This window comes from Mustela erminea, chromosome 20 (genome assembly GCF_009829155.1).
Source record: "Mustela erminea isolate mMusErm1 chromosome 20, mMusErm1.Pri, whole genome shotgun sequence".
NCBI lineage: Eukaryota > Metazoa > Chordata > Mammalia > Carnivora > Mustelidae > Mustela > Mustela erminea.
This window is the reverse complement of record NC_045633.1, coordinates 16,097,166-16,120,095: the sequence shown is the minus strand read 5'-3', so window position 1 is coordinate 16,120,095 and position 22,930 is coordinate 16,097,166. Positions and strand designations below refer to the sequence as shown.

At 46.7% G+C, this 22,930-nt stretch overlaps 2 protein-coding genes across 8 annotated transcripts in view; one reads left to right on the top strand and one right to left on the bottom strand.

The window, feature by feature from the left end:
* Positions 1 to 22,930, bottom strand: part of GRIN2A (glutamate ionotropic receptor NMDA type subunit 2A) — a 609,475-nt gene that overhangs the window by 168,340 nt on the left and 418,205 nt on the right. The window lies entirely within an intron of this gene.
* Positions 14,756 to 16,118, top strand: LOC116581030 (annexin A1-like). Its single transcript, XM_032328006.1, has one exon. It carries the CDS (start codon positions 14,771 to 14,773, stop codon positions 15,806 to 15,808), a length of 1,038 nt encoding a protein of 345 aa, XP_032183897.1. The 5' UTR covers positions 14,756 to 14,770; the 3' UTR covers positions 15,809 to 16,118.

Sequence of the window (22,930 nt, the reverse complement as noted above, 5' to 3'; positions counted from 1 at the left end):
CCCCACGGTGCTCCCGGAACACGCTGTCCACGCCTCTACTGTGGATCTCGTCAGCAGGTATTTTGAGTGTCTATTTAAATATCTGTCTCCACGCAACTAGACTCGTGGTAAATTCATCCCCGCAGCAACGGCACCCAGCCCAGCCCCTCGTCGCTGGCGGAGCTCAGAAGACGTTCGCTGAAGGTGTGAGTAAGCGGACGCATGAATGAATGACAGAGGAAGGAAGGAAGGAATGTTCGGCGAGAGAGAAAATGCGGCTGAGTGAGGGGCACGGAGGGAGCTGGGGAGGTGGGAGCGAGGTGCAAACGTGGGCGTTAGGAGGAAGGTGCCCGAGGCGGATCTCCATGTCTGAAACAAAGGAACCCTTGGCTGCCCCAACTCTGACGACGTGCAGACAGGAAACAAAGGCACGATTTTGGGGGGGCAACCGGGCTAGGATTCCTCAGGGTCTCAAGGCTTGCTATATGCCTTCCAGAACTCAGGAATCCAGCTGATTCGGACAAAATGGTACCCCTGTCCGTCCACACCTGGGAACAGAACCTGTGTCCACACTGCTCGGGGCTTCCCCGGTCCACCCTCCACTTCCAAACCCCTCCCCCGCCACATGCCCAGCACAGGAGGCCAGACACATTAGACTGCCTACTGCAAAGCTCTAAGTACAGGACACGTCCAGAACAGGCAGATCAGACCCGAGATGAGGACGGCAGTGCTTGCCAGGGGCTGGGCAAGGGAGAGGGAGGAGAGAGATGGCCACCGGGTCTGGGGTTTCCTTTGGGGTGATGAAGAAGTTCTAGAAATAGATGGTGGTTGTATAACATCGTCACGGTACTCGATGCCACCAAACTGTACAGTTTAACATGACTGCACGCTAAATTTTATGTTATGTGGATTTTTAATAGAATTTTAAAAAAGATAAATCAAGCAAGCAGGTTCCTTCAGTCTTGCAGGCCCCCTTTGGGATGAAGGGGTCCCTTAAGGAGCCCTTGGACCTCACAGTGGCCTGAGGGACTGGCCCATGGGGAAGGGGGGGGGGGAAGGCACTCCTGGGGTCTTGGAAAGAGCCCACCGCCGCCCACATCATTTTGTTTCCCCGAGTTTGCCAAGTTCCCCACACAGCCCTGTGCTCGTCAGTCACCCCTGACCTTACACTACCTCCAGCAGGAGTGGACTCTCCCACCAGCCTCCTCCACAGGGGGCCACCAAGCCCTTCCCCTCTGTCAGGATGACTCTAGTTGCTTTGCCAGAGCACAGACCCTCCCCCTATCACCCGAGGCGGGACCATAGGGAGGAAGCGGGTGCCGTGGTGGGAGGCACGCAGATTTGGGGATGAGACATCTCTGAGTTCGAACCTCTGTTCTCCCACATAGCAGCTCTGTGGCCTTGAAAAACTGACTCAACAGTGTTAAGCCCCTGTTTCCTCCGCCGTGAGACAGGAAAAGCAACTGCCACCTTCCTCCCTCGTGGCGTCGATGAGCCTGGCCCACAGCCCGTCGGCGCCGCGCCTGACCCACTGTGGCCACCATCCACTGACTGTTGATTACAGGCCACTCACCAATTCCACGGTATCTCACGGCACCATCCGTCTGAACACAAGGAGTCGACAGTATTCAGGCCCAAGCACATTCACTCGGATTTTGCTGGATCCCAGAGCAACAGACTCACCACCCCTGGGCAACCCTCCTCTTCTTCAGTCTTAACCTGCCTGTGCCCTTTCGTGCTGCGTGGATTCAGAACGCATCTAAAGATCACCTCCTGCCATTGTCTTCTTCTTGAGGTGGTGTTTCTGGGTAGAAGAATGAGCCCCGGGCCAACGCCGAGAGACTGAGCAGCATCAGGGGCCCCGTTTTGCAGGGACATAATATTCTGCTTGCTAACGGCTCTCCCCATGAAGCCCACAGAACATGAAGCCTCCATCCCATGTGCAGACCTAGGAATTTGAAGAACCTCAGGTATGTTCATCTCTCTGACTCTTGAAGATGAGCAGACCAAACGAGGAACACCACCGACCCCTTGAATAGGGCAGCGCTCAACTCTCATGTGCGTGCTTGCGCTCCGTGGAGACACACACGGCAAAGAGCAGTTCTAAGCCCGGACCCATGCAAAGCGCAGAAAAAAAGAGGCTGGACTCATCGTGACCGGAATGCGCCGTTGTTGTTGAACTCTGAGCACAAAGGGCATTAGAAAATGTACACAGGAGTGGGAAGGGAGAGATTTTAACAGAAAAATTGATGGTTTGGGTGTTTTCCTAAGAAGCGGCATAAAAGGGAAAATTGAATGTCAATTCAATGTGGATTCAAAATGACATGCAGCCTCTGAAAAGGGTTCCAAATGACCGTTTGAAAGGAGAAAACCAGAATCGATAACGGTCCATTGGCGTCCCTGCACAGCCCCCGGGCGTCCAGTTCCGGCCACACTCATTGCTGGCTCCGGGCCAAGACCCGGTCAGCTGCCCAGCTCTGCAGGCTCAGGCTGGTCTGTCTTCTCCAGAGCTGTTGAGCACAGAAGGGACCCTTTTTTTAGGGTCTCCAAGCAAGGAGGACCCCGACACACCACCCACCAACCCAGCCCTGGCGATGCCCCTCACCTTTGGGTAGCAACTATGAGCAATCGGTGCATGGCTCTCCTTCTCCTCCGAGAAAACGGAGGCCAGAGGGTGGGGAGGGGCCGGCCTCCTAGACACGCTCAGAGAGAAAGCGGCAGAGCTCGGCCCAGCCTCAGGGGGCCCACAGTCCAGAAGGGCTGACAGCCAAGACCAGAGAAGGAATAGGGAACCAGGGGTGGGATCAGAAAGAGAGAATCCACCCGGCAAGAAGGGGCAATAAGAGTCCAGAGCAAGGTGACGCCTAAGCTGTTCCTGAATGGAAGGCAAATGGGCGCAGGCCGGAGAGTTCTGGAGAGCATCCCACGCACGGCAGTCAGTGTGCGAAGATGCAGAGCGACGATGAACACATGTGCGCTCAGAATGGCCAGCAGCTTGGCGCCAAAGAAATGGACGCAGAAAAGCCAAGGATAGGGGAAGCATGTGGCTCGGGGAGGAGGTGGGCCTGGGGAGGAAGGGGGGCCTGCTTCTGGCTCGGAGGCGGGGTACGACAGACTCTGGATCCAGAGCACTTGACAATTTAGGTTCCATCTAATTCATCTGATTTCATTATTATGCCTGTTTCCTGTCTGCTGGGCCCTGATGGAGTGTAAGCTCTGGGAGGTCAGGAGTTGCTTGTGTGATCTCTCCGAGGGACGCGTGGCGGAGCCTGCCATGCAAGGGAACTAAATGGATCTGTTTCTGGAACCGATTCACGTCAGTGCTGGAGGGAAGAGGGGAGGTCAGGCAAGGAGGGAGTGGGGGAAGGCGGGAGAAAGAAGGAAGAGAGGGGTGGGAAAGGGGAGACACAGAGAGAGAGCAGAAGAATGACCGACAAGGAAGCTAAGGTTTCCTGGAGTTGATGAGAAGATTCCTGAAGAGGAGCAGCGATGCGACCTGAGCAGACTTCTGTTGTTGGAAAGCAGCGCTCTGGCTAGAGCATGGAATGACTGCAGCAGGAAAAGTCGAGAGGCCACTGAAGCCATCCCATGACAAGGAGAGACACCCGGACCTGGGTAGTGGCGATGGGGATCAAGAAGAGGAGAGTCAGGGGACGCTTAGCAGAGGCCACCCGCTGGCTCTGGGTACCCGCTGAGGGGACGGGCAGGGATTCTCGGGTGCAGAGCGGATGGGGATTCGAGAAGGCTGGCTGGGTGACTGGCGATGCCACTTAGAAAGGTGGAGAACAGGGGCGCCTGGGTGGCTTAGTGGGTTAGGCCTCTGCCTTCGGCTCAGGTCACAATCTCAGGGTCCTGGGATCGAGCCCCGCATCGGGCTCTCTGCTCAGCGGGGAGCCTGCTTCCCCCTCTCTCTCTGCCTGCCTCTCTGCCTACTTGTGATCTTTAGCAAATAAATAAATAAAATCTTATTTAAAAAAAAAAAGAAAGAAAGGTGAAGAGCAGGTGAGGCACCTTGCTTTCATCCTCAAAGCGGTACCCCTGGCAGCTAGCGCCATGCCTGGCATAGAGCGGTGGCCCAGTGAGTGAGCGAGCAGAAAGGCCGAGAGGACCCAGGGACGGTGGGGCGGAGGTGCACATGGGAGGCGGCATAGGACCATCTGCTCGTGAGGGTACGAGGTTTGGGGGGAGGGGGGAGGACCAGAGTTTGGGGTCTGGGAGTCACGCACCTGCAGGACGTGAACGACTGTAGCTGTGGATGACATCTCCTAACAATGGGTGCCATGAGAAGCGCCTCGAGAGCTTGCAGAGAACATTAATGGTGGGTGAGCTGGCAGCCGGGCAGAGAGCACGGAACAGAGGACGAGGGCAGGTGCAAGGAGACGGCGGGGGAGCAGAGTGCTGGATGTCAGAGGGAGGGGGAGGGGGTCTCAAGGGTCTAGGAGCGCAGAGACGGGAAGGTACGGCTGCACAAGGTGGGGAAGGGGTCCTTCAGCAGGAGTGGAGGGGACAGAAGCCAGACCTCAGAGTGACCCACAGCAGGGAAGGAGACACTAGGAAGGAAGGCGATCACAGAAGAAGGCCCATCACTCCCCACCGGAACCGTGCACCATGTCTCTTCTCAAACACAAATGTATTCGGAGGCAGAGAAGACCGCTCTCCACGCTGGGGTTCCAACCGAGGCCAGGTGGCGGTTCCACCACCTTGGTCTCTTCCCATCCGCCAGCACCTCCCTGTCCTCCTCCAGTGCTGGGAAAGACACGCATGCGAGAAAACATAAGAAGCCCTACAGTAACTCCCTACAGGCTAAAGGACCATGAGCTGACTGCTTTTGCTTCTGTTGAACCCCGGAAGCATGCTCGCACTACCCTTCCAGAATGCTGAAGAACGCCAGCCCTTATAAGCATCCTCTCTCTGCACGTCCTTCTTTCTCTGCAGAGAAGAGAGACAAGCTAGGTGTGCTCTGCTCTGGAGAGCATAACAGAAGTCAGGATGGTGGGCGCCTGGGTGGCTCAGTGGGTTAGGCCGCTGCCTTCGGCTCAGGTCATGATCTCAGGGTCCTGGGATCGAGTCCCGCATCGGGCTCCCTGCTCAGCAGAGAGCCTGCTTCCCTCTCTCTCTCTCTGCCTGCCTCTCTGCCTACTTGTGATCTCTCTCCGTCAAATAAATAAATAAAATCTTTAAAAAAAAAAAAAAAAAAAAAGAAGTCAGGATGGTGCACAGTCTGCGGACTGAGATGGGTCACAGACACCCTCCGGGGCCCCACGTGCCACATCATCTTTCCATGGCTGGCCCCTCGAGGGTTGCCAGCACCCCGGCATCCGAACAGGACAGACAGAATGGAACACCGAGAGGCCGCTGTACAGGGAGCCCATTCCCAGCTCACACAGGTGCCTCTTTCCTGAAACTCACGTGAAATGGACATCCGATAACATGGACAGTTAAAACCCAGCTCTCTCTCGGGCAGAAAGCAAAGCTAGGTGCTTAAAACAAAACAAAGCAAACAGAAAACCCAAGACCCCAAACTCAGCTCTCTTCATTTTTCTCATCCTTGGCCACGCAGAACTTTCAGCCCACAAATTAGAAAAGCGGAGGCACCGCAGGCATCAAAAAAAGTTGAGATTTTAATGAGCCTTCTGCCTCTAAATGAATCTATCTTCCCGACACTCCAGTACTCTCCATGCCCAAGTGAAATGCCTCCGTGGCACAAGTCAGGCTGTGCCCTGAGCCACAACAACAACTCCCCCCACTCCCTTCTCCAGGCCAGCACACTGTTTGTTCATCACGTCAACCAGTGAAGACTTTGTAACAAGTGGTAATGGATTTACTCCACGGTCATTATGCAAACAGTGACCTTGAGGACGGGGCCTCCCTCACCTAGGATCCTGAGGTCCTTATTGCGCAGGCTGTTGGCTCAGGTCCGGGGAAGGGTTTGGTATTGATCCTATGGACACTCAAATTCCTACAGCCAACTGTCTGACTTAGGAGAGGGTTTCACCCTCTTGATACCAGACTTCACCTCCACGGTGGCACTGACCACTCGTTGTCACGTGGCTCTTAGAACTAATACCACCAGCCTGTGGCCTGTAGAGTCCAGCAGGGTCTGAACCCTGTTACCTTACAGGCTTGTCTCAGACTACACGCTGCCTTGCTTTCTCTCCCCTCCCACTGCAGTGACCTCTCATCCCCTGGTGACTGCCACAGGACCTTTGCTCATGCTGTTCCATTTCCCTTGGAAAGGTCCCTCTGTAGGCAGATAAGCCTAGGGGTACCCAGAGAAAGAAAAGAGGAGACATAATGATCTGACCATAACAGAAATCATTTTAGGCCCCAGCATTTTGTGACTGATGCCTGACTGGCACTACTGATGTAAGCACATTTCTTTCAGAACTTCCTGGGATACGTTGCAGAAAAACAGACTTCAGTAGTTAATAATTTTAAGGGCACAAAAAATGTAGGAACAAACAGGACTACCAGGCCAGGAAATACCCTAACCGTATCAGCGATGGTATATCAGTGATAAAACTCCCAGTGCTTTTCAAAAGTAAAGACTGACCTAACACATAGTTTTGAGTCATTTTTGCAGGATTTAAATCCCTTTGAGCATTCAAACGCAACTGGACTAAACACAGCCGGTGAACTGATGACGCCAACTCTCGCCAGCCCCTGGCACATCCATCCACCAGGACCTGGATGCCATCAACTTACTGGATGACTTCTGCCCCGATTCTAGCCTTCCCTTGCCAAGCCCATCATGAACACGCATGCACCATTAGACTACAACTTCCCCGACTTTCTTGTAGAGGAAGGCGGGGACACTGCTTTGGGGAAAAAGCCCTGGTGGTCTCGACTTGTTCCATGGAAACCCCTCCCTCTTGCAAATATTTGATTGGCTGGTTGGGTCCTTTGGCCCCACACCCACCAAGAGGGGATCCCAGGTTCTGGTTACACCTTCTTCCTCGTCCTTCAATTCACTCCTGAATCATCACTTTGTAAGTGATGCTCCTCATGCCCTCCTCAATCAGGTCAACTTCCAACCTTCTAATGCTCTGCCTTGTATTTTCATAGCACTTACTAGGGCTGATAACAGAGATTTATTCCCAGGCATCTTGAGTGTGTGTGTCCCCTGCTGGAACATGCACAGAGGCAGGTACCACATGTGGTTTTATCTTGTTTGTCCCACTTCGTTTTCCTAATCACTGCATCCCCTGCACGAAGAGGGCTCTGATGCAATTTTTGCTTTTGTTTGGGTTGTCTGGTTTGTTTTGAATGAGGCTAGGAGCCTTGCCCAAGTCTGTCGGCGTGAATTAGGTCCTCAAGTCATGCAGCCAAGGAAGACACTTAATTCAGGCTCTCTCTCCACCTCCAACTTCAACAAGCCAGGAAGCTTAGGAGGCTGCACGACCTTTAGGCAGAAATGCCCGGCGGTTTACGTACCCATGACTGTGCTGACAAATCTTAGCCAGGCGTTGGGTGCTGGCTCCTACCATCACTCCATCATTTTCCACCTTGTTCCTTAAAGTCATTTGGAAGGTTCCTTTGCTCAAGCTGGTGATCGAGATACAGAACTACTCCTGGGATAGAATCAGCCCCTCCCCAAGGTTTGTTCCAGGCAAGTTAAAGGCAACAAGAAGACTTTCTTCAAATGTAGCTGAGTCAGAAGTAGCTGGATCAGAATCCATTGTCCCATGGGCTTTGTTGTCTGTCTTTTGATTTTTGTTTTTGCTTTTGTATGCTTATTTCAATCTCAGTGGTTAAAACTTCTACTTTTATGACAATCAACCTGATGCCTGTATTTAGAGCAAAGAGGAATAAACTCTCAGACTCTCCAGGATTCTGTACGAATTCCAGTCTATGAGGTATGCATCCTGGAAAAGTTGATTTGTGTCACTGTCTCCAAAGCCTCAGTTTCTTCACGGGAATGACAAATAGCACCAGGTTTATCAACTTCCTAGAACTGTACAAAAGACTGGATGTCAAGTATCACTTAACTGTATCTTTAATTAATTAATTAATTAATTCCTTTTATTTATTAATCTCTGTAGCAGGCAGCATGCCAAGGCTGGGGATCCAGTGATGGAAAAAAAAAAAACCAAAAACAGCCATGGAATCTGTATCCACAGATGTTATGGTCTCAAAAGGAGAAACAAGGATTAAATAGTCACTCAAATGTGTAATTTGTGCTACATTTGTGTTTTGAAGGAAAGCTGTATGGTGCTTTCAGAATCCACAGTGAAGGAAACTCAACAACCTAGACAGTCAGAGATACTCCCGAGGAAGTAGGAGTTATGTAGGCAAAGAGAAGAAGAAAGAGCGTCATGTGCAAAGGCCCTGTGGTACCAGACAAATGGGAGGGTCTAAAAGGAAGCCACCGAGGCAAGGGTGAGAGAGATCCATTCTCTGCTTATAAAACGTATTTTTATTCCTTTATACACAGAGTATAGGCTATTACCTTTCTCTCACTTCTCAGTTACCGAGGGATCTTTTCACAGTTTCTATTTAATCTCTTTCAATAATATTCCCAGGCTGGTAATCAGAGAAAAGGTGCTAATTACCTTATTAGCACTCTGCTTCTCTGCGATCACAAAACACTCTTAACTTTTTCCGCCATGGGAACACCACCAGCTTGTCACTCTGGCCCTGCATGCTCCCTGCCCTGGGCCTGTTCTCATCCAGGCCTGTCAGGACTATCTGGCACGAGATCCTAGTTTTACTCATGGGGAAGATGAGTTAAAGGACCTGCCCCGCGTCAGCTCACGAGGGGTGGATCCAGGCCGGCCCTGCAAACCCAGGGCTGCTCGCACCACATGATGCAGCCACAGCTTGCCCCATGGGCCATCCAAGGAGGGGCAGGGCCTTCACTTCCAAAAGCACTCTTCAGCACTTGGATCCAAGACTCTGGTTTCCTTTAAGGAACCTTCTTTCTCTGGCCTCCCCTTGTGGAGCTCCAGTTTACCTTATAAGACATTCTCAGGAACAAAATTGCAACCCAGTTACCCTCTGCTTATACAGCGGGTAACCTGAGGAGGAGAACGGAGGCAAATACAAACCCCGAGAGGCAGCTCCTAGAGGAAAGGAGGCTCCCAGAACAATGCAATCCCAGAGATGGGGTGAGAAATCCCAACCACGGGAAGCAAGAGATGGGGCCATGTCAGATCTCCTCTAATAGGGCAGTCAGACAACACGGAGATGATCAATGACGACTCTGAAGGTCTAGGTGGCTCACAGAGATAGTCCCTGGACCTCTCTGAACCCCACCTCAGAACTGTTCTATAAACGTGGGCAGGAGAACATCGCCAGCACCTCTTCCTGGAGGTTTCCTGCAATACACTCCTAGAGCTCCAGAGCGTGACGCAGACATGAAAAACACTTATCAGTGAGATCGAAGTCCTCCCCAAAGGACAGGCTGGCTTGGTTTTCACATTTAGGGCACGCACTTCTCTTGTCCTCTCTCTCACTCACGCTGGAGGGAAGGACAGCGATAAACCGCACTAGGATTTCAACTCTGTGATCTCCAAACTGGGTGACTTAGGGCCAGTTGCTCAACCTCCCTGGGCCGTGGTTTCCTCCTTGACAAGTGGACACAACAATGGTACATTCTGCAGAAGACACTATGAGGATAACAGGTGTCAATGAGACAAAATCACCCGGACTACAGTGAACTCCAAACACACTGAGCTGTGACTGTAATGGCCTGTAACCGCCACTACATGTCACCCGGTTGTCCCCCACCAACCCCACCCCTCGGGGCTTCCTCCCAAGTCCTTCCCCCTTGAACGCTTACTGGCCACAGAACCATGGCTTCCCTTGCTGAAATGGGCAGCTCCGGGTCCAGACTATAAGCTGCCAAACTGATGAGTGAACACTCTTCAAACCTGTGAAGGGCCACACATGCGCGTGCGCACACACACAGACACACACACCTAAGTTCAGCATGCCCTCCACAGTTTTATCCGTGGTCCCCTACAGCCTTATTCCCGTAGATTTTATCTGGTCTGTGTAGCCTGAGGTGCGGCACAGAAATCCGTATTTTAAAAAGCGGATTCTGAGTCACCTGATCTTCACACTGGCCTTAGGCCAGACCGTGTGGGAGAGCAGCATCCTCGTCAAAATGTGCAGGGACTTGGGAAACGTTGCTACGTGGGAGGTATCCGCTGCACGTTTTAACTTTCATACCGGATTGCAAGCTCCTTGAGGGTAGAAATGGGAAACTGGAACTTGGAAGAGCTTCCTACGTCTACCTCCACCCAAGCCTCAGAGAGCCGGTGCTCAGTAAATACCTAAAGTATTTATCTAGGCAGTTAGTTGTTCAAGCCAAGCAGACTACAAAGTCGACACAGGCATGGCCTGGCTCACAGCTGTAGCGGCGTGAGTGGGTATACAGGGGGTATGCGAGACATTTTACTGAAAGAATTAATTAGCGGATGAATATAGAGCAACTGGTATGAAAAAGGCAGGAAAAGAGAAGAATCAGTGCCAATTTATGTTGGTACAGAAAAATGCTCAATTATGCCCGTTGGCACACATTTTTATGGCCATCAGGCCTCTAGGCAGCCTCGTGAGTACCTGCTTCCATTCAAATGTTTGGGCTTGAGTATCACAAGGACGAGCAGCAATCCAGATCAGAGAAATAGGCTGGATTTGCACTCATCTGCAACACCCTAAAAAACTCTGTCTCACAGGACTCACAGCCCTCTTGAAAGATCTTCTTCAGCCCCACAAGGGATTAAAAAGTCTAGCCCATCCCGGACCCACCCACCAGCTCTCATCTCTGAATGTAGGGATAATTATCTGACACTTGTCTCCGCCTATTCCAACATCTCATGCCCTGCACATTCCCCAGGAAGAGCTCATAATAGGCCTGCAGATGACGCCTGAGTCTGAAAATCGAGTTATGGCACTCGGGATTTGGAATCTCTTCAATCAAACTGCAGAGCAAGCCTTGTTAGTATTTAAATACGCAACCCAAACTCCCATTATGCGACATCTGAACTCCTCACCTGCGATGATGTCGCTGCTCCAGTTTTTACACAGGATTCCTGGTGAGCAGAGCAAAGGAGCCCAAGGAATCTGCAAGGAACTGCTGATGGTGTTTTCTTCTTTTATTAATTAAAAAAGTAACGCAGAGCAGCGAAACTAGGAACCCACGAAAAGCACAAAAATCTAGTGATGCCAACAGTCTGAGAGGAGATGGTGTGGCTTCCTAGTTGGGACCTAGCTACTTTAGCTCAGATAGGGGACACGAGAGCCTAATGGTAAAGAATAGCAGTTTTGCATAGTACCCCGCATATAGCAAGGCTCAGTAAATAACGGCGCACAGCGAGTAATCCATAAACATTAGCTGAATGAATATTGAACGAAATTCCTCACAGCCACTGAGTCTATAACAGGCCAAGGACAAAGTTTCATGAAAAAGTAAGATAAAACAATGAATATGAGAGCAGAAATAAATGAAACAAATGAATGAATGAATGAATGAATGAATGAAACAGAAACCAAAAAAACCCCACAATAGAACAGATCAATGAAATCAGGAGCTGGTACTTTGGAAAGATCAACAAAATTGGTAAGCCTTTAGTCAAACTCTTTGGGGAAAAAAAAAAAGTATTCAAATGAACAAAATCAGAAATGAAAGAGGAGAAACAACAACCGACACAATAGAAATACAACAGATTATAAGAGAATATTATGAAAAGTTTTATGTCAACAAACTGGACAAAGTAAATGAAATGGATAAATTCCCAGAAACGTGTAACTTCTCAAAACAGAATCAGAAAGAACAGAAAACATTCCATGCTCACGGACTGGAAAAATAAACATTGTTAAAATGTCTATGCTGCCCAGAGCAATCTACACTTTTAACGCCATTCCTATCAAAATACCATTGGCACTTTTCAAAGAGCTGAAACAAATAATCCTAAAATTTGTATGGAACCAGGAAAGACCCTGAACGACCAAGGGAATGTTGCAAAAGAAAAACAAAGCTGGGGGCATCACATTGCCTGATTTTGTGCTGTATTACAAAGCTGTGATTACCAAGACAGCATGTCATTGGCACAAAAACAGACACATAGATCAGTGGAACAGAATAGAGTCTCTAGAAATGGACCCTCAACTCTATGGTCAACTAATCTTCGACAATTCAGGAAAAAATATCAAATGGAAAAAAGACAGCCTCTTCAATAAATGGTGCTGGGGAAACTGGACAGCTATATACAGAATGAAACGCGATCATTTTTTTACACCATGCACATACACAAGGATAAACTCTAAATGGATCAAAGACCTCAATGTGAGTCAGGAATCCATCAAAATCCTAGAGGAGAACATAGGCAGTCACCTCTTTGACATCGGCCACAGCAACTTCTTTCATGACACATCACCAAAGACAAGGGAAACAAAAGCAAAAATGAACTTTTGGGACTTCATCAAGATAAAAAGCTTCTGCTCAGCAAAGAAAACAACCAACAAAACTAAGAGGAAACCAATAGAATGGAAGAAGATATCTACAAATGACATTACAGATACAGGGCTGGTATTCAAGATCTATAAAGAACTTTTTAAACTCAAAACCCAAAAAAGAAATAATCCCGTCAAAAAATGGGGCAGAAGACATGACCAGACATTTCTCAAAAGAAGACATACAAATGGCTAATAGACACATGAAAAACTGTTCAACATCATTAGCCATCAGGGAGATTCAAATCAAAACCACACTGAGATATCACCTTATATAACAGTAAAAAAGGCAAAAATTAACAAGGCAGGAAACAACAAATGATGGAGAGGCTGTGGAGAAAGGGGAACCCTCTTAGACTGTTGGTGCAAATGCAAGTTGATACAGTCACTTTGGAAAACAGTATGGAGGTTCCACAAAAAGTTGAAAACAGAGCTACCCTATGACCCATCAATTGCACTAGTGGGTATTTACCCTAAAAATATAGATATTTCACAAAGTAATGAAAAGAAAGGGCACATGCACCCCAATGTTCATAGCAGCAATGTCTACAACAGCCGAACTGCGGAAGGAGAAAAGATGTCCTTCAACAGAGGAACGGATAAAGAAGATGTGGTCCATATACACAATGGAATATTAGCAATCAGAAAGGATGAATACCCACCACTTGCATCGACATGGACGGAACTGGAGGGGATTATGCTGAATGAAGTAAGTCAAGCAGAGAAAGACAATGGAATATGACTCAACCATCAGAAAGGATGAATACCCACCATTTGCATCGACATGGACGGAACAGCTGAATGAAGTAAGTCAAGCAGAGAAAGACAAATATCATACGGTTTCACTCACACATAGAATGTAAGGAATAGCACAGAGAACAGTAGGGGAAGGATGGGAAACAGAAACGGGGGGAATGAGAGAAGGAGATGAACCAGGAGAGGGTATGAAAACAATTTGAGGGTTTCGGGGGAGGGGGGTAATTGTATGGAGTAACCTGGGGATGGGTATTAAGGAGGTATGTGTTGTGATGAGCACTGGTTGTTACATGCAAATAATGAATCACGGAACACGACATCAAAAACTAATGATGTATGGTATGGTGACGAACGTAACATAATATAAAAAAAGAAGAGAAAATTCGAACAGACCCATAACCAGCAATGAAACTGAATCAGTTATCAAAAAACTCCCAACAAACAAATGTCCAGGACCAGATGGCTTCCCAGATGAATTCTACTAAACATTTAAAGAAGAATTAATGTCTATTCTTCTCAAGCTATTCCAAAAAACAGAAGAGGAAGGAAAGCTTCCAGATACATTCTATGAGGCCAGCATTGCCCTGATACCAAAACCAGATAAAGACCCTAGAGAAAAAGAGAACTCCAGGCCAATATCTCTAATGAACATAGAGGAAAAAAGCCCTCAACAAGATATTAGCAAACCGACTCCAACGATGCATTTTTAAAAAATCATTCACAGCCATCAAGTGGGAGTTATTCCTGGGACGCAATGGTGATTCAGTGTTCGCAAATCAATCAACATGATACATCACATCAACAAGAGAAAATGATAAAAACCAGAAAAAGCACTGACAAAGTACACCATCCATTCATGATAAAAATCCTCGGGGCGCCTGGGTGGCTCAGTGGGTTAAGCCGCTGCCTTCGGCTCAGGTCATGATCTCAGGGTCCTGGGGTCGAGTTCCGCATCAGGCTCTCTGCTCAGCAGGGAGCCTGCTTCCCTCTCTCTCTCTCTGCCTGCCTCTCCATCTACTTGTGATTTCTCTCTGTCAAATAAATAAATAAAATCTTAAAAAAAAAAAATCCTCAACAAAGTAGGTTTAGAGGGAACACATCTCAACATCATAAAGGCCATATAAAAAAACCTCCACAGCTAACATCAACCTCAATGGTGAAAAACAGAGAGCTTTTCCTCTAAAATGAGGGAAAAGACCAGGATGTCCACTCTCACCACCGCTATTCAACATAGTACTGTAAGTCCTAGCCACAGCCGTCAGGCAACAAAAAGAAAATAAAAGGAATTCACACTGGTAAAGAAGAAGTAAAACTTTCACTATTTGCTGACGATATCATACTACATGGTAAGAAAAACCTAAAGACTCCCATCAAAAAACTACTCGAACAGATAAATGAATTCAGTAAGATTGCAGGATACAAAAGTAATACACAGAAATTCAGGACAGTTTTATACGCTAATAATGAAGTAGCAGAAAGAGATGTTAAGATAATAATCTCATGTAGTAGGAAACGTTCGCAGTTGAATCTCTCTTCAGTGCTTTGGAAGAAGTTGGAGAAAAAGGATCCTTCTTTCAAAATGGCAATGGTTTCAGAATTCCTCAAACAGGCCTGGTTTATTGAAAATGAAGAGCAGGAATACATTAAAACTGTGAAAGGATCCAAAGGCGGTCCTGGGTCAGCAGTGAGCCCCTATCCTAGCTTCAATCCATCCTCGGATGTTGCTGCCTTGCATAACGCGATAACGGTTAAAGGTGTGGATGAAGCAACCATCATTGACATTCTAACTAAGAGGAACAATGCACAGCGTCAGCAGATTAAAGCAGCGTATCTCCAGGAAAAAGGAAAGCCCCTGGATGAAGCTCTGAAGAAAGCCCTTTCTGGTCACCTCGAGGAAGTTGTCTTGGCGCTACTGAAAACTCCAGCCCAGTTTGACGCTGATGAACTTCGTGCTGCCATGAAGGGCCTTGGAACTGATGAAGACACTCTGGATGAAATTTTGGTATCAAGAACTAACAAAGAGATCAGAGAAATTAACAGAGTCTATAGAGAAGAACTGAAGAGAGATCTGGCTAAAGATACCACCTCAGACACATCTGGAGATTATCGGAATGCTCTGCTTTCTCTGGCTACGGGTGACCGATCTGAGGATTTGGGCTGGAATGATGACTTGGCTGATACAGATGCTAGGGCTTTGTATGAAGCAGGAGAAAGGAGAAAGGGGCCGGATGTGAACGTGTTCGTGACCATCCTTACCACCAGAGCCTATCCCCATCTTCGCCAAGTGTTCCAGAAGTACCGCAAGTACAGTAAGCACGACATGAACAAAGTCCTAGACCTGGAGATGAAAGGCGACATTGAGAAATGCCTCACGGCTATCGTGAAGTGTGCCACAAGCAAACAGATGTTCTTTGCCGAGAAGCTTCATCAGGCCATGAAGGGTTCTGGAACTCGTCATAAGACCTTGATCAGAATCATGGTTTCCCGTTCTGAAATCGACATGAATGATATCAAAGCGTGCTACCAGAAGCTGTATGGTATCTCTCTCTGCCAAGCCATCCTGGATGAAACCAAGGGAGATTACGAAAAAATCCTGGTGGCTCTCTGTGGAGACTAACATTCCTTTGATGATCGCAAGCTTCTTGATCAGAAGACTTTTAATTCTATCTTTTCATTCCATATCATAGACTTAAATGGGAAAGTTTTCTCAGTGGGATTACATTCTAGCTAAATGCTTTCTGAAAAATATAGCCTATAAATCATTTTTATATCACAACTCCATATAATAGAAGTTTAAAAAAAAAAATAACTATATTTATCCCAAGCTATAAAAACCTCGTAAGCAGGTTGTTCTAGTAACATTACCTGAGAAAGATGTTTGTGCAGTAGAAAATAAAATGATTTTGCAGGACAAAAAAAAAAAAAAATAATAATAATAATCTCATATGTAATTGCAGCAAAAACAATAAAATATCCAAGAATAAACTTAGCCAAGTAGTTGAAAGACCTGTACTCTGAAAACTATGAAACTTTGATGAAAGATACTGAAGATGACACGAACAAATAGAAAGATATTCTAGGATTGGGAGAACGGATATTGTTGAAATGTCTATAGTACTCAAAGCAACCTACATTATCTGATGCAATCCCTATCAACATACCAAGAGCATTTCCACAGAACTAGAAGAATCCTAAAGCAGAATCACAGAAGACCCTGAATAGCCAAAGCAATCTTGAAAAAGAACAAAACTGGAGATCTCACGATCCCAGATTTCAAACTATAACACAAAGCCATAATAATCGGAACAATACGGTATTGGCATGAAAACAGACACATGGGTCAGGGGAACAGAGTAGAGAGCTCAGAAATAAACTGGCAATTACATGGTCAACTGATCTTTCACAAAGGAGGCAAGAATATGCAATGGGAAAAATTCTCTTCAACAAATGATGTTGGGAGGGGCGCCTGGGTGGCTCAGTGGGTTAAAGCCTCTGCCTTCGGCTCAGGTCATGATCCCAGGGTCCTGGGATCGAGCCCCACATTGGGCTCTCTACTCAGCTGGGAGCCTGCTTCCCCCCCGCCCCACCTGCCTCTCTACCTACTTGTGATCTCTGTCTGTCAAATAAATAAATAAAATCTTAAAAAAAAAAATGATGTTGGGAAAACTGGCCAGTTAAATGCAAAAGAATGAAACTGGACTACTTTCTTACACCACACCACAAAAACAAATTAAAAAATGCACTGAAGACCTAAATGTCAGACCTGAAACCATAAAAACTCTGGAAGAGAGCACAGGCATTAATTTCTCAGACATCAACCATTGCAACATTTTTCTAGATATATCTCCTACAGTAAGGGAAACAAAAGCAAAAAAAAACCACTGGGACTACATCAAAATAATAAGTTTCTGCAAAGCAAAGAAAATGATCAACAAAACAAAAAGAAAATTACTGAATGAGAGAATACACTTGCAAATGATGTATCTGATAAGGGGTTTTTTATCTAAAATATACAAAGAACTTACAAAACTCAACACCAACAAACCAAATAATCCAATTAAAATGGACAGAAGACAAAAACACATTTCTCCAAAGAAGACTTACAGATAGAACAACAGACACATGAAAATATACTCAGCATCACTCATCAACAAGGAGATGCATATCAAAACTACAACGAGGTATCATTTCACACCGGTCAGAATGGCAAAAATCAACAAAACAAGAAATTTCAAGTGTTCCTGAGGATGTGGGGAGAAAAAGAATCCTCCTGCCCGGTTGGTGGGAATGCAGACTGGTGCAGCCACTGTGGGAAACAGCAGGGAGGTTGCTCAAAAAATCAAAAGTAGAATTGCCACATAATCCAGTAGTTCCATTCCTGGGTATTTACTCAAAGAATTGGAAAACACTAGTTCAGAAAGACATATGCACCTGTGTGCTTATTGAAACATAAGTTATAGTAGTCAAGTTATGGAAGCAACCCAAGGGTGCCTTGGTAGATGAGTGGATAAAGAAAATGTGGTGTGTGTGTGTGTGTGTGTGTGTGTGTGTGTGTATAAAGAATATTACTCAGCCATAAAAAAGAATAAGATCTTACCATTTGCAACAACACAAATGGACCTAGAGAGTATTATGGTAAGTGAAATAAGTCACTCCGAAAAAGACAAATACTGTCTGTATGATTTCACTCATCCACTATGGATTTTTTTTTTAAGATTTTATTTATTGATTTGACAGACAGAGATCACAAGCAGGTAAAGAGAGAGGAGGAAGCAGGCTTCCCGCCGAGCCGAGAGCCCGATGTGGGGCTCGATCCCAGGACCCTGGGATCAGGATTTGAGCGGAAGACAGAGGCTTAAACCCACTGAGCCACCCAGGTGCCCTCCACTGTGGAATTCACGAGACAAAAGAAACAAACAAAGAAAAGAGGAGCTAAACATGGACTCTTAGCTACAGAAAACAAACGGATGGTTACCAAAGGGGAGGAGCGTGGGAGAATGGCTGAACTAGATGAAGGGAATGAAGAGTACATGTATCATGATGAGCACCGAGTTATATATGGAACTGTTGAATCACGACTGCACACCTGAAAATAATATAACACAGTATGTTACACTGGAATTAAAAGATATTTAAGAAGAAAAATACGAAAAGCAACAGGAAAAAAATAAATGCAAACTTTTTCAAGCTTTAAAAAAAAAAAGGAAGATGCAATTTTATAGCTGCACCATGATCATATAACTACATTTTTGAAAAGTACTGTGCTGTGCATAGAAAATAATATAAGATGTAACATAAACAAAAATATTAATAGTGACTGTCCTGCGGGGGGGGGGGGGTGTCGACCCAGAGGTGTCTCGATTTTTTTTTCCTCTACTTTTCTCAAATTTTCTATGATTATCCTGTTTCCTTTACAAAGGAAAATCCCATATCCTTTACTTTAAAAATAGACAGCCCAGGGGCACCTTAGTGGTTCTGCTGGTTAAGCATCAGCCTCTTGATTTTGGCTTGGGTTGTGATGGCAGAGTCATGAGATCGAGCCCCACATCAGGCTCTGTGCTCGGCGTGCGGTCTACTTGAGAGTCTGTCTCCCTCTCCCTCTGCTCTTCAATAAAATCTTTAAGAAAATAAAAACAAAAATAGCCCTGACAGGTGAGGGGAACATATTCATTGCAACCAACCAGTCTATCCCTTTTTAACAGAGGACCTGGGCCCAACCTGCCACTTTCTCGGTCTCAATTTCCGGACTTACATACTACGGGTCACAATGTCTACCATTCAAGTGAGTTGTTGTTTTCATTTACATGAGACAATGAATGCAAAATGCTCAGCACTTCAGTGCCTGGTTAATAAACACCCAATAGATGTTAGAGCTTGCTCATGTACTCATTCTTTTAATGGCCCTTCATTAAGCCTCAAATATGTACCAGCAGCCACTTTCCCACTGAAGCTGTCACCCATGAGCAAGACATTCGAATCACCAGGTACCATTCGGATGTACAGAAGGAGCCATAATCCAATAAGGCACTCACCCTCCGTACTGAGAGCTCATCGTAAGAGTATGGGAGTCACTGGGAGAAAGCAGAAATAAAGAGCCTTCTACACACAACATTTCGGGTGAACCTCTAAAACACCACACTACATTTTTTTAAAAAGCTTCCCACAAAAAGAATGCATATTATACAAATCACTTATAACAGAAAAGGACAGAAACTTTATATAAAGCTCAAGAACAGTCAAAACTAATTTATGGTGACTGAATTCAGAGTAGTAGTGCTCTTGGGTTTGATGGGAAGGGAGCAAAAGAGAACTTCCTGGGGCGCTGGAAATGTTCCGCATCTTGAAACGGGTGGGGATGTCATGGTTATACACACATGTAAAAACCCACTGAGCTGTATGCTTCAGATCTGTATATTATAGTATATGTAAATTATACCTCCATAAAGTATCACTGAGAAAATAAAGAAAAGGCTTTTAAACAATTATTCAAGGTTCACTAACTCCCATTCTCTGTACATTTATTAAGAAGGTGCTATACACTAAGTCACCCATTCAACAGGCATGTGTTGTGTACCTACTATGTGCCAGGCACTGTTCTAGGCACTGGAACACCACAATGATGGGTGGGCCAGATCTAGTGCTATATCCCAGTAAAGAGAGATAGTGCAATCTGCAGATTGGGAGAATTTAGTCTAGTGGGAGAATGGACATAGGTGACGCTATACTATGTAGAAAGTGCACTGATGGGGTGTGTGGACTTCGCTGGTGTTACTGACGCACAGGAGGAACAGAGTCTGTGGCCTGACCACACCTTTGGAGACACAACACAGCCCAAGAGTTGAGGGACATAGTGGAATTTCCAGGTGGATCTTTGGAGGAGAAGGGAGTCTTCTCAATGGTCCTCAGTGGATCTAAAAGATCCATGTGAAGGCAGAAGCACAGCTGTAATGAAATGGTGGGGAATGGATGCTCATGGCTCCACATGGAGTATGTGATACCAGGCACCAACATGACGTCTCAGTGTAAGTATAGCTCTGGGACCACCGGTCCAATCCAGAGTCTACCACTGGATAAACATGGAACGTTGGGCGATGACTCAGCCTTGGATTCCTCTTCCTTAAAATGTGACTAATATTGTAGTTAACTCACAGGGATCTTTTGAGGATTTAGTAAGGTCAACCATGGTGTATTAGTGTCCTCTTGCTGCTATAACAAGTTGCGATGACCTTTATGGCTTAAATAGTACAAGTTTGTTATCTTTCACTTCTAGAGGTCACAGTCCAAAGAGGGTCTCTCTGAGCTAAAATCAAAGTGTCAGCAGGGTTGCCTTCCTTTCCGGAGGCTCTAGGGTAGAATCCACTCCCATGCCTTCCAGCTCCTGGATTCTTTAGCCCGTGGCTCCTAACTCTACATTCAGAGCCAGTTGTATACCATCTTTCTGACCATTATTACATCATCACATCTTTCTCCATCACAGCCTGGAAAGGTTCTCTGCTCTTAAAGATCCATGTGAAAGAAATGAGGCCCCACTGGTTAATCCAGGGTAATCACTCCATCTCAAGGTTCTTAACCTTAGCCATAACTGTGAAGTCCCTTCTGCCATGTAAAGTAACAAATTCACAGATTCCAGAAATGAAGACATGGACAGCTTTGGGAGCTGTTACTGTGCCTACCACATACCATATTATTGAGCACAATGGCTGGCTCAGAATATGTGCTGGAGGGCCACCTGGGTGGCTCATGGGGTTAAAACCTCTGCCTTCAGCTCAGGTCATGATCCCAGGGTCCTGGGATCGAGCCCCACATTGGGCTCTCTACTCAGCTGGGAGCCTGCTTCCCCCCCGCCCCACCTGCCTCTCTACCTACTTGTGATCTCTGTCTGTCAAATAAATAAATAAAATCTTAAAAAAAAAAAAAAAGAATATGTGCTGGAGAATGCCTCATTGCTACGATATTGCTCTTGTTATGACAGCAGACTCAAAGAAGTATGGCAGGAAATGCCAGAGCCCCTGGGGCCGGCAGGCATGCAAATCCAAACCAGACTAGTTGTAAATCCTGGGAATGCTCAGGTCTTAAGAAGCTGCTCCAAAAGATGCGCAAATCTGGAATTTCCATTTGGACAAAGTTTCTAATAAAGTAAGACTTTCTCACTCAGTACTCTCCACTGCATGCTCATCTGCTGGCAGAACACTGATGGTGTTTTAGCATTTCCATACCAACAGCAAGAACAGATTCCTCTCCTAACTCCCTGTGCCGGATCAACCAGCTGGTCTGGTCTGACTCAGAAATGATGATGGTCTGGTGGTGGGTGACGACAGTTATGTGAGCCATTTGCAAAGAACCCCCAGCAACTGGTGGGGTGGAACTGAGAAAGCTCCCCTAAATTGCCTCAACTGCTTTAAAAGTTGGGCAGCTAGGAAGCCAGGCAACTGAGTGCAAGCATACAGGGCTGGGCTACAGAACAGAGGCTCTTCAGATGGCTATAAACTCTCTCCCCCATGTTATAATGAGATGTTGCAATTGACTTTGGCACTGTTTAACTCTCCCGCCCCATACACACACACCGGATGAGACCGTGAGCTACATCAGATCTTGCCTGGAATCAGTAGTCAATTTCCCTGTGTGCCTGGTTCAGTGTCAGGCACACGGTTGGGATGCGACAAAAAGTGCTGAGTTAAAGAATGAATGGATGGACAGATAGACAATGACTGAAAGAGGAGCAAACCAGGATCACACCCAGGGCTGATACTTAGATGCTAAAGTGGGAGTTGACAATCTGTGGCCCAAAGGCCAAACTAGCATGCAGCCTATGGTCTATGGCCCCCAAACACAGCCACACTCGTTCTGTAATATACTGTCCCTAGTTGTTCTCTGCTAAAACAGCAGAGCATGTGGTCTCTTTGTCTGCCAAGTCTACAATATTTACTGTCTGGCCCTTTACAGAACACATGTGTGGACCCCTGCTTTAGAACATATTACGGCAGCTCAACAGGATAATTTGGGGACATTTTAAATGTGCAGTCACACAGGGCCAGGATCTGTACTTTAACTCCTTTTTCAAGTTTGAGGACCTTGGCAATAAAGGGGCACTGAGCTGATTTCACGAGGACAGGGTTCTAAATGCGGACATTGAACCAGAATCACTCAAAAGGCTTGCTAACACACAGGTTGACAGGCCCTGCTCCCAGAATTTCTGATAAGAGTAGGACTCGTAGGCACCCAAGAAGGCGCACTCTTTAGTCCTGTCCCCAGCTGCCGTTGCTACTGCTGCTGGTCCAGGGACCACACTTTGAGAACCATTGCATAACGATAACCCAGTACCCATCACTGTTCAAGAGTCATTCATGTCCCAGTGTCAGCTGTAGATTCTGGGTTGGGTGGGGGGGGGACATGTGGGGTGAATTCTTCTCGCAGCTCTGTGGCCAAAAAAAAATGGAAACTATGAATCCATCAGGAGGCTGACAGCAAACTGTCAGTAGGGTGCTTGGTGACTGTGGCTGAACCACTTTCGCACCATGTTTCATCCCCTACAAAGGTAAGCTTCATCGATCATCTCACTTAAACCCCAGAACAACCCTGTGGGGAAGGATTATTACTGTACGATCCCCCTCCCCATTTTTCAGGAGAGAAGAATGAGGCTAACAGGGTGGAGGGTCGAGATGAGATCCTCTCCCTTGCATGCCACCCACGTGATCACTGGCAATCTTTCTAGGCCTGTCTTGCTTGGTTCTTTCTTCCT